General features: G+C 41.6%; 1 protein-coding gene across 4 annotated transcripts in view; it reads right to left on the bottom strand.

The window, feature by feature from the left end:
* Positions 1-8816, bottom strand: part of Ano5 (anoctamin 5) — a 70078-nt gene extending 61262 nt beyond the window's left edge. For all 4 annotated transcript variants that reach the window (XM_031386791.1, XM_031386793.1, XM_031386792.1 and 1 more), the window contains exons 1-2: positions 7561-8816; positions 317-360 (exon numbers count right to left, since the gene is read on the bottom strand). In XM_031386791.1, the coding sequence (XP_031242651.1) occupies positions 317-360; positions 7561-8614 (1098 nt within the window). In that variant the 5' untranslated portion in view covers positions 8615-8816. The remainder of the gene's footprint in view (positions 1-316; positions 361-7560) is intronic.
* Between the last annotated feature and the right edge of the window lie 4149 nt (positions 8817-12965).

The raw sequence follows: 12965 nt of genomic DNA, 5'->3' as shown, positions 1-12965 counted from the left end.
TGTGTGTGTGTGCCTTTCATTTGGAAACTCAGAACACTGGGGCAGGTAGTGAGGAATATATGCCACTGCCATTGGGGCAATTTGAGTAGCATTAATTGCCTACTGCAATAGACACTTCATGTTCTATGCAATAGTAGTAAGTGAGGCATGAAATTTGTCTCACTTACAAGATGAGCAAGTCATAGAGCAGAGAGGACAGTGCATTATAGGAGTGGATATGGAGAGTTCAACTCAGCTACAGGTCTAAAATGCTAAACTTGACTTAATATTTGTACTTTTGCATATCATTAAGCTAATACACAGACATTCAACTTACCTCATTCTGTTGGAGAGCATAGTCTATTTCTTTGGCTGTTAAGCCTAGAAGAAATAAGAAAAAAATCTATCATGCTAGCTGGTCTTGTTCAAAAGTCTACACAAGAAAGAAACAGGAATTAAACAAACCAACAAAATTCAAAGAAAAAAATGCCAGGAACTAATCTGTTTAAATCAGCCTCCAAAAGCTGTTCTGTTTCTCTCTAAAAGCAAGCAAGCAAACAAACAAACAAAAAACTGATGATCATAAAAAATTAACCTTAGTCACTGGGAAACAAATGTAATTCTGATCAATGCATCAAGCCAGTCAAACCCCTCCAAAAGATCATCTGGTGGGAACCATGGACATTTACTTATTTGCTCTCTTTGTGTGTGAGATCATATTATTTTCTGTATTTTCCAGAGTGCTATCACTTTTAAAGCAGACAAAGTCACTTTCCAAGCACCCAGATATCTTTATGATAGTCAACTGTTTAGTCATGTGTACATACATTCACAGCAAGTTGCAGCCACTGAAGATTGTTAAATGTGGAATTGATTCTTAAACTCTACGGACTTCAACTTGAAAATACACTGAGAGATATCTCTCAAGTCAATAAGTTCCTATACAACAATATGTTTTGGAACAAATAGCCTAATAGGAATGATATAAAATGTTGTTTCTATTTATAGACCATCTCCAACAAACATAACTCCAGGAAGCATTAGCATATATTCTGGTAATGTAGAAAATATAAAACTACCACAATTTAAGAACCATTACAACCCTCAAAAATCCCACAGTTGACAGTGACTTAGGAAGCTCCAACCTCTTCACTGTTGTGCAATTCACTGATGTTTATGCTCTTAGATGGCTGAGAACAATAGCATTAAGCATTATGAGGGAAACAGTCCACATTCACATAGCTCTATTACAGTATGCTATGACAGTCATTCTTTGTTATTAGCCATAATTGTTCAACTCTTATGTTGACTAATTTAGAAATTAAACTTAAGCATAGGTATGATATAAAAAGATAACAAGGCTTTTCTATTAGCTGCACTTTCAAGCTTCCACTTGTCCCTCAGAGTATATGCTTTATAAGTAAATGGTGGTTATATGTACATTGGGAGGTCATACATTGTGGCAAACAAATAAAACATCCATAGCTTCTCTTACATAAACACAAAGCCTTCAGCTGATGTGGCAAAATCTCCTACTTATGAATAAAGATTTCAGTGGACCAATCACTGGGTGAGGAGTAGAAGGGACTCTGGGTCAGGGAGAGGAAGAGGGAAGGCAGAAGAGTGATACAGCCTTTTGGACAGGACAGCTTGGAGGACAATATGTAGCTAACAAGCATCCCCCTGGTTTAGATGGCAAATCCACCAGGATTCACCACCAGAGGATTTATATTTATTATGGCTTGCAAGATTAGGATGCTAGTTGTTGTGGCCAGCAATTGAGTTACCTGTTGATTCTGAACTAAGTTTGTGTGGTGTTTTCCTTCACAGGGCGATTCAACTGGGTTCCAGAAGTATACCCCAAAAGGCTATGGGAATTTGGAAGCATAGGGCTGGCATGGTAGTGAACTGCCAGTGGGAAGTTAGTGAGCTGGGTGGAGAGACTTCAGAACTCCAGATCAGAGAGTCTCCACAAGATGAGAACAGGCCAGTGCCTTGCGATTGATAGGGTGGATTTTTTTTTTTTTTACATTTCCAGCTACAAGCTAACACATCAATAGTACTATGCCATGTCCATCTCCTAAGGTGTGAGAGAGTTAAATGAGCTGATGGATGTGTGTGGCATGTACGATGTTCTTGTCGATGTTGTTGCTATTACTAGGATATACTATATTCCTAACTCATTTTTCTCCCAATTTCTATAAATTTTCAGGTTAAATTTCAGTGTCAGAATAAAGTTTTGATAATTATATTCATGTTCATATCTTTGTGTTGTAGGAGGTGATCTTAAAAACACTTAACCTTTACACTTACAAGCACATCATGAAAATTAACCAATGATGACTGTGTCATTCAGAATTCCTGAGTGTGGACTTATTCATGCAAAAGAGAAGAACAGAAATCCAAAATCCTTTGAAAGGCATATAACACACATATTCATACTGCAAGGGTTTTTACATTAAATACTGCCTCAATATGTAGCTCAAAATTCAACAATGTTCCCCAAGCAGTCCTCAATTTGATTTGTGAGTAAAATGAAGTCTGGTCATCCTAACCTGACATTGTGTTATGTTTTGGATATAGCCTGAGTCTGTTTTTCAGAGTTTCATATTCTGGATGCCTGGCTCCTAGTGTGGCAATATTGAGAGAGAAAGGTAAGAACCTAGTCACACTTAACTGGTCCTTTTCAGGCATCACATCTGGAAGTTATTTTAATTCTAAATACTTATATTTAATTCTAAAACAGTTGTTTTAAATCTAGAGAGGCCTCAGTCATTACTTAGTAGAAGAAGCTGTCAGAGAACGGGAGCATCATGCCCCCAAGTCTTTCTGGCATTGTGTCTTACCGTAAAATGCTCTGTCACATAGATTTCTGCAATAATATCAGTCACCATCACATGCGATATAGCCACAATGCCCCCCAAGCTGCATATGTCAGTCTTCAGCTACAAACCCTTGAGCTAAATACTACTCTCCTCCTCATATAATACCACCATCAGACATTTCATTAAAGCAACACAAAATCAATTAAAAAGCTTTAAGACAAAGAGGTCAGACTCAAGACTGTCAGAGATATGTATTTATCTCTCAAGTCACTGTACTAAGGAATACCAACTCAGGAAGGTTTTCTTTTCTTGAAGACAAAAATGGTCATAAATACAACAAAGAACAATGCAATATACCAATGGACCTCTATCACACAGTTATCAAAAAACACATCCTTAAACAAGATCCACAGAACATTTTAGGGTTCAATTTTTAAGAAAAGAAAGGTGAGTACTCTAAACAGGAAACCATCCTTCACCTATTTTTTTTTCATTTTCTTTTTTTTTAATACAAAACTAGGCAGAATAAACATATTCAAACTCTAATCTGAACTTGACACAATGGATTTAAAGTTTCTGACAAAAGATACTAGAAGTTGCCTAGCCTCCCACCAGCCTTCCTCTTCCCCTTTCACCTTTACCTTTAATCTCCAGTCTTTTCTTCTCTGTGGTGAACTGTCACCTATCGCTCAGCCTAGCTGATCCTGTACATTGTGGCAGTTCAATTCTCCTTTCTAGCCTTGTCCCAGACTGCTTAACTCATGAGTACTTTTCTGTGTGCTGAATCTTCTTGTGAATAGAAATATCAAGGATAGGTTTCTTTCCCCCTGCTTATCTAACACACACACACACACACACACATACACACATACACGTGCGCACGCACACACATGCACACATGGCTCAATAGCTATCTCACACACAAATGTTCACATCTCAAACTAACTTACATACCAAACAAAAGGACTGGGGCCGGAATGAGAGCTCAGGGGTTCAGAGTGAACAGTGCTCTTCCAGGGGACTAAGTTTCCATTCCTAGCACCCACATCAGGCAGCTCATCATTGCTTGTTATTTAAGCTCCAAGGAATCCAAGGCCTTTTTGTGGTCTCTACAGGCACCTGCACACACATGGCAGATACACTGACACATGAATAAAGATAAAAATAAGGGGCTGGAGAGATGGGTCGCAGTTGAGAGCGTGTATTGCTCTTGTAGAGGATCAGGTTTCATAACCAGCACTCACATGGAAGTTCACAACCATCTCTAATGCCAGTTCCAGGGGATACAATGCCCTCTTTTGGTTACTGAGGGCATCATGTATGCATGTGGTACACATATATGCAGGCAAAGCACTCATATACATAAAGTAAAATAAAGAAATCAAAAAAACACTTAAAAATGAACAAAAATAAATCCTTTAAAAGATGTAAAAAAATAAAGAAAAAGAAAGAAAGAAAGACCAAAGAAAGAACCAAAAAACTCAATACCAACCAAGGGAACAGAGGAGGCCAAACTTGGAGCCTGTACCAAATGAGCCCTTTGGGATTCCTCCACCACTGGAGATTTGCTGTAGATGAAAAACCAGAGATATGAAGAGTGGTACTAACTACCAAAGAGAATCATCATTTCTATGCTACAAGGGAAAGACACCACAGACTGAGCTGCCCATTTTCATGGGAATCACCCTACCAAGAACATGCTCTCTTGCATAACCAGTGCCCAAAATAGTCCCTGTGCTTGCCAAGAAGTCATCTCTCATTACACTCTTACCAGCATCACAAAATAAAACACAGCCATATGCCACTAAAAATAATGCTTTGGTTAATACCAGACCACAGATAGGTTAATGCTTTCATCATTGTACTGTGTCCTGGTGTACAGGACGAAGCTCTACCACCCAGATTCTTGAAATCACCTAACAGATTTCTTAGAGTGTATTCCTTTTGAGAACAACTAACCACTGCATGAGAACTCAAATATCCTCATGACTAAGGGGCAGGTGGTTTGATTAGGTATGCTGTTTAACATAGCAGTAAAAGTATGACTTTACATTCAACTTTTAAACTTTCATTTCCAATGCCAAACTTTTAATCTACTTACTCCCCTACCTCTCCTGTGCTAGCTTGTCAACAGCAGTCACAGAAGCATAAACAACAGTGTGGTAGTTTGGATAAGAATGGCCCCTTCAGGCTCATATACTTGAATACTTGGTTAAAAGTTTGGGGGAACTGTTTGAGAAGGATTAAGACATGTGGCCTTTTTGGAAGAAGTATGTCCATAGGCCCGGACTCTGAGGTTTCAAAAGACCACACCATTTCCATTTAATTCTCGCCTTCTTCCTCCACCTCTCTCTGATTACACCTGTGGATCAGAATGTAAGGTCTCAGGTCCTGCTCCAGTGTCATGTTTACTAATGTGTTTCCTGCTCTGACGGCCATGGACTCTAACCTCCCAGAACTGTAAGCCCCAGTAAACGTTTTCTTATATAAATTACTTTGGTTGTAGTGTCTCTTTGTAATAATAGAAAAGCAACTACAACAAATGGGCAGTCAGACCAATACAGCAAACTGGGGGGCCATTTTGATTTTATACCTAGAAAAACAAAAGTTGTCCAGAGATCTCTGCTGCCAGGTCCCTGCTTTCTGGAGCGTAATGCTTTCAGATCTAGTGATATGGACAGGATACAAACACCAGACTTCCCATCAATATAAATTTCTCCCACCAACATCCAAATCAGAGGAATAGCAGTGATTACATGAACAAACACACATCACAATGGCATTTGCTATGAAAGGAAATTAGTTTCAGGAATGTTCTGAAATTCCTGGGGAGACAGAAGCTACACACGCCCTCATACCAAAGGCTTAGTAACCAAAGAGCTTCCAGTGCAGAGGCCCACCTTGAGACTAAATTGCTTTGAGATGCAAATGTCTGGAAACTGCAATATTTTATCTCCCTGTGGGGGCAATGAAATATTCTTTATTACCCAGAAAATATAACATCATATGAATTTTGGTTTTATATTTTTCCTTCAAAGAAGAAATAGATGTCACTGGTGGGATAAAAAACTGGGCAACACTTAGAACGCACTGAGGTCACATTGTAAAGTATTCAATGCAGAGTGACTACGTGTTCCACAGAAATTCTCTAGTAGAAAACAGAAAACCAATGCTTAAACAATAACTTTCAAATGAATACTCATTGCTGTATTGTTTGTATTAGCATAAGACAGGAAATCCACTTTATGTCTAGGGTTTGACAAATAGATGGGTGTGGCATTCCTCCACAAGGGAATACTACGTGTCAAACATAAGGAATGGTGCAGTATGTGACTGAATTTCAGAACATGCCAGGACAGAAGCCAGTTCCAACAGAGCATGAACTTTGTGGCTCTACTTCCTTGAGTATGTGAGCTAAGGAAATCTCCAGAGGCAAACGGTGGAGCTGTCTGTGCCTTGAAGTGGAGAATGGCTTCATAGAGGATGATTAACAGACATGAGGGAGATGACATAAAATGACCCTACAGAGATGATCACAAAACTTTGTAAATACACAGAAACCAATCACTTTACACTCATCTGCTGACTTTCGTGGGATGCAGATATGTCTCAATAAAAAGCTGTTTTTAAAAGGGAAGAGAGTAGTGCAGCATGATGGTGGCCCGAGCCATGAATCCCAACACTTGGGAAGCAGAGGCAGGAAGATCTCTGTGTGTTTGAGGCCAGCCTGCTCTACAGAGTGGGGCTCTGTTTCAAAAAGAAAAATAAAGGGTGTGTTGGGGGAGACAATAACATGTGTTGGTCCCTTTAAGGCTGAATAGTAAGACTACACTTGATTCTTTTAATGATTTTTTTTTAATTTTTATTTTAATGGAGCCAGGGCTCATGCTCAGTCTAAGACAGAAAATCTGCCTTGAGTTCAAAGTTTGTCTGGGCTACAGAGTGAAAGATTTTACTCTCCCCTCTTCCAGTTCCCAAACACCTTTTATATGTAAACAATGTAGGTGTGGTGGTGAGGGAAACAAATACTACCCACCCCAAGAATCACTAAGGGAACTGAGGCTTGAATTCTAACTGGAAGGCTGTGTATTTTTAGGGGAAAATGTATTAACTACACTCTGTAAGTTAAGTAGACAGAATATAGGTCAGTGAAAACCTCAGTAAAAACTATCACTATCGTGTTCTCAACAGAAGGCATCAGTTAAAGTTGTATTACACACACTTATACCACACAAGTGTGCACACACACACACACACACACATGCACACACACTCACACACACCATATACAGTGTTCCCAAGAGCTGTTAGACCCTAGTGTCTGTCCATCCCATAATCACTACATCAAAACATATCTGAAGGTCTATAAGGAGCTGACAAGAAGACCTCAGGGCCAGCTCCTAACTAGAGGGTCGCCCTCTGTGTAGGCTATCCTTGGAAAAAGCCACATTTCAGGAGCAGAATTCCCGAGCCAGGGACCCACACCAGGCCAATTTCTTGGGATCAGTGGGGTATGAGATAGATGCCCGGAAATCCTAGGGAGTCACAGGTTGTAGGTCCCTGGAGTGCAGACCCATCAAGGGACTTCAAGGGGCACCGAATGTCTCCCACCGCCTGCCTGACAGGCGTGGCGCAGCGCGGGCCTCCACCGCATTAAGAACGTTCCCGGGACAGAAACCTACAGCTGCCAACGTCCCTCAGAAACTCCACGCGAAGATGGTTCGCGCGCCTGCTCAGAGCCGGCCTGCAGTCCTACCTTCCTGCTCCACCATCTCCAGCAGGTCGGGGTCGCCTAGCTTTGCCAACTCGTTGAAAGCACTGATGAGCGAGATGCAGGGGCCAGGGGCGGACCGCTGTGAGAAGCGGCGAGATGACCTGGGGCGGAGGCTGAAGCGTATGGTCGGCCGCCTGCTTTTCAGCTCCGGCTCCAGTATCCAGTTGGAGCTTTCCTTCCTCAAGGTGCTCGAAATCTCCGGGGGCTCCAGAGACACTCGGGGCACTAGGGACACCCGGGGAGCCTGAGAAGAGCGCAGATGTGTTATGGACGGGCAACGAACCACCGACGGGCCAGGAGCCACCGACGGGCCAGGAGCCACCGACGGGCCAGGAGCCACAGACGGGCCAGGAGCCAGGGGCAAGGTGCCCTGAGCTGAAGACTCAGGGCGGTTCCGCAGACTGGGCTTCCTCTCCAGGCGGTACTTGCCCTGACTTCTGCGGCGGCCCAGCAGACCCGCAGTTAAGCTCTTGCGCTTCCCTATCCTTGAGCGATAGCGCTGCTCTGTCTCCTCCGTGTAGGGCTGTAAGTACTGCACCTGGTCCTGGCTAGGCTGGCCTGAATCCCTTATTTGATCCTGCTTCCAGCCCAGTTGCTCCTCCAGGTCATGCTGGCGCTGCTTCAGTTTCTTCTTGGGCCTTTCTGGCGTGCTGCCCTCAAGGACCTCCTTCTCACTGATCTCTCCGGACAACCCAGATTCCACCCCAGTTTCAGACTCCCGGACTTCCAGTAATATCTCCACTGTTTCTCTTCTCTCCTCTGGGTTTTCCATCTCAGAGACTTTCCCAGTGTCCACATGCCCAGAGACTCTAGGCCTCACCACCCTTCTTGCCCTCTCTGGGACACTTACTAGGAGCACATCCAGGGAGGCTTCAGGCTCCTCCACCCTCCTTGGGGCCTCCTCAGGGGCCCTCACCACAGCTACATCTTCTGGAACTCCTGGCTCTTCTACCCTATCAACATTCCCAGGGACCCCAGCCCTGGGAGGTGCCTGGGAGTCTCCAGGCTCCCTTCCCTCTTGATTCCTCAGCTCCATATCTAACAGGCTTAGAGCTTCCCGTTTCAACCGGTCCACCCACTCAAGGCAGGTATCCACAGTTCACCATCTCCAACCCTTTTCCTCACATCCCTTCTGGTAGGCAGCTTCAGCCTATTAGTAAGTCTGGTTCCCCTGGATTGCCTGGCCCTCCACTCAAAGTGAAGCCAGCTAGGATAAAACCTTCTTCCCAGTTGGAGGTTATTTTTTGTCCGGTGAGAATAAAATCCACTTCCCTTAAAGCATCTCTCTCCCTTTAAGGCCTGAGCGTGACATGAGTCTTCTCTAGGGTTCCAGAAGACTCCTGGCTTGTCTTGAGCGTTGGTTCTTTAATGGACACTTCCTGCATGACGAACAAGGGCATTTCTACAGTGGGGAGAAGGTCATACACCGTGGACAAAATTAAGAGTCAGTCTTTGTTCCTTCAAAGTTGAAAGGTATGGGCTAGTTACGTGTGCACTTATGATGCATGCGATAGTGGAAGCAGAAATATCCTATAATTGTGAATGAGTAAGAAAACACCTTTTACACTCGATGAGAATATTACCTTCTAGGGCATGCAGAGAACACTCCATGAGTGTGCTAGGAAGAATGCTAGAAATTAGACCACATTGCCTTGAGCCTCGCTTTACCACCTAACTTGAAAAGCAAGCAGAGGAATCCCCAGGAAATAGATTACTCTGATTTGGGCCTGGCAACCCCACACTAATTAGGAGATAGGAATTACTGAACGGATAATTGTTGAGTGATAGACTGAAGATAAGGTGATTGGACACCTGAGCAGAGAGCACTTAGAGGGTAGTACGGGGGTCATGACACTGTGTTGGGGTGATTTGAAAATTAAGGAACAGTTGACCAAAGAAAACTTGGCGCATCTTGGTGGCATGGTGGCATGACTGTTGTGTGTTTCTCTGTTTCTCAGGGACTTTCTGAAACCTTACCTTAGAGATTCCAGCAACCTGCAGTCACTGCTTCTCTACAATGTTAGGATTTTTTTCCCCACTAAATTTCTTGCCACACCACACTGCCAAGAGGTTCAAGAATGCAGAACAATTCTCCTCTTGATGTATTTTGAAATTGTATTTGAAGAGTGGATGTGCTTAAGGTGAGCAATGGTTGTGCTTGCTTGTAATCATAATTACGACAGAACAATTTCGTTCTTCTTCACTGACATCCTTTACAAGCTTCAGTTAACTCTTTCTGGCAACATCCTTCCAGAAACACCCAGAGGTGATTCTAAATCCAGTCAAGTTTGTCATTCAAGATTAACCTTTATACCATATCCTTGTTATTTGTCTTAGTTAATTTATTTTCCTGAGATAATCCACCAGGCTTTCAAGGAGCTGATAGGTTTAGTCCATCATATCAGAAAAGACAAAGCAGGAACTTGAAGCAACATATCACATCATAATGGAAAGTAAAGATAGCTTCTAAGAAAGCACCACCTATTTTCAGGAAAGAGATCCCAGACCATCTCATGGGCAAGGAGCTGAATGTATGGTGGTAATCAAGAACAACTTGGTACAACCCCTTGGTAGTTGGGATAGGAGTTACAGGCTGACCCTTGAGTGTGGGAACCAAGGGAACATGGGATGATCAGCACTTCTTGAGATACTTGGAAGTCTAGAATGGCCAGTGACTATCCCCAGCTCGCAGCATGCTCTTCCATCATCTTTCTCTCTGGTCCTGTCTGATCTTTCCTAGCTTTCATTTCCCGCAGTAGTCTTCTTTCAGTGCGTCTCATCTCAGTCTCTGTGACTGGAGAAGTCCAGGCTAAAGTGACAGTGCATCCTTAAAATGCATTTTGGAATCTGAGTCCAGCAAAAAGGTTAAAGAACTCTGCAGATTTACAATACTATGAAGGAAGGGGGAAAAAAAGCAACAAGGTTCAGGAGAGCCTATTGGCATAGGTCATCATCTTAGCATCACTCTTTAAAGTAAAAACTGAATAGGAAATAAGAAGAAATAAAACTAAAAGATAGGACATGACTACACCTAGATATAGTGAAGGAGAAAGTTTATTTAGGTAGAGACTAGCCAGAAGCAGACGCATCTGGGAGAGTCCAGAGAGGACATGACCAGAGTGAGCTGGGTGGTGTGGAGAGAGGGGGAGTGGGAGGGAAAGAATAGAGAAGGGAATGAGGTGCAGCAGGAAGGAGGCCAAAGGTACAAAAAGGCTGGTAACCAAAATGTCTGGATTTTATAGGGAAGAACAGCCAGTCTAGCCTTTGAGCCAGAGAACTCAGGGTAGACAGCCAGTATGCCAGCTAGTCCTTCTAACAGATAAAGACTGAGAGATGCTGGGAGAACCTCAAGTCCAGGTCCACATTGATGTGTTAAATAGGCACATATGTCCCAGGTTTGCAATTTAACAAAAAACAAGCCACTTTTGATCTTGTCAAAAACTTGAAAATTATAATTTTTTTAAAAAAGTTATAAAAACAAAATTTATAAAAATTATGTCTAGAATAAAAATTTTCTCATTTTTCTTAAAATGTCTCACTCATTGTTTATTGAAAATGATTTCATCTAGTTTGAAGCCACAGTAGGCAATTTGGAAAGCACCCCCAGGGTCAACTTGCTCCCATATTCCTGACACTGTCCCATCTCTGCTAGTTGACTTTCTTCTTCTAGTGAGAATAATAACAGAGGTTCCTTCAATTAATGGTTCAGTGGAGCCAATTACAAACACTAGCGGTAAGCCTTTGTGTCACTTTGTCTTTCTGAGTGGCAGTTGCATTATCCATAAAATGAAGAAAACAATTCACCTGTTGTGAGGTTATTCTATGGATTAAAACCATACTTTATTATCTTCACTTATCTGATCTGGTTGGACAGACTGGTGGTTAAAAGTTATTACTGCTCATGACGGGGACCTGAGTTCAATTTCCAGCATTAATGTCACGTGGGTCATAACCATCTGTAATGTTGAGGCCTGATCCTTTTAACATAACTGTAGCCAATTTTTTATTCAGACTCCATTTTCCTAATAAGGCAAAATTAAGTTCAGGTCTTAGACTCTACTTCCCAGAAGTAATTACCCATAGTTGACACTACAGAATGTTACTAATAAGCCAAAAAGTTATGGCTGAATCACAAGTATCCTGTTATCTCAATGTTCTGAAACACCACTGTTCACCATCTGTCCACCACTCTTCATATCTCACTCAGGACGAATCAGCTTAAAATTTAGCCGATAATACTTTGTCTAGTTAGCCAAAAATGTTCTATTACTTCACTGCTTTCTTTCAAACTTTTGAACCTAGTTTTTCATATAAAAAGCCTTCCCTGAGGGCAGGCGGATGCTACAGTTAGGTTTTTCTTTCTTGTGGATTTGGACATCCAGTATTTAGGTGTACATTCAATAAACTATTTTTGCTTAACTGAGATCAGTAGGACTGGTGATTCCAGACCCCAACATGTAACTCCAGTTCCAAGAGTTCTAAAGCCCTATTCTGTATATACACATGTGTGTATACATATAATTCTTTTTTAAAAAATGAATAAAATGTAGGATGTCTTAATTCTGTTGCATTTGTTGTTGTTATTATTATTATTATTATTATTATTATTATTATTATTATTGTTTTTTCAAGACAAGGTTTCTTTGTGTAGCCCTGGCTGTCCTGGAACTCACTCTGTAGACCAGGCTAGCCTCGAACTCAGAAATCCGCCTGTCTCTGCCTCCCAAGGGCCGGGATTAAAGGCCTGTGCCACTACTCCCGACCGCATTTGTTATTATTGAGAAGATGCTGTAAGTTATTACTACTACTATCTTTACTTTTTGAAAGAAGACTGATTTTATCAGTATGTCCTACTTCCACTATTCATGGCACAAATCCAAAAGTCTCTAAACTTAAAAATTAAGTACATGATACATAAAAACATTAGGACAAACATTGCTTAGAATATTAGAACCAATTCTTATTATACACTGGGCGGTCATATTGATTGGTGTGTTCATTAACTCAGCATTCAAGTGGATATTAGTGCTGTGGCAATGTAGTTAAGGCCTTGGAGAAACAGTAGACACCCATCAAAAGATGACCTCATGTTTGGATTCAAATAAACTGCCAGCTAATTCACTCTCCCCCAAATATACTTACTATTAAAAATTCCAACTGTGTGCTTGAAACTTGAGTTTCAAAAACACCAAATTTTCAGAAAATGTAGCAGCTTTAAGTTAGTGAAAACTTATATTTCTTGTATAATGAAATTCATCAGAATACTTATAAAATGTGTTTAAATAAAGATTCCATTTTCAAGGTTTATAATTTATTTCCAATTTCAGTAAATGGCAGCAAGTGAGTGAAATTAATGAGCTTTAGTTACTCAGTGGCTCAGTCAGGGA

This window comes from Mastomys coucha, unplaced genomic scaffold, assembly GCF_008632895.1.
Source record: "Mastomys coucha isolate ucsf_1 unplaced genomic scaffold, UCSF_Mcou_1 pScaffold21, whole genome shotgun sequence".
Classification (NCBI taxonomy): domain Eukaryota; kingdom Metazoa; phylum Chordata; class Mammalia; order Rodentia; family Muridae; genus Mastomys; species Mastomys coucha.
This window is presented reverse-complemented; position numbering and strand designations above follow the sequence as displayed.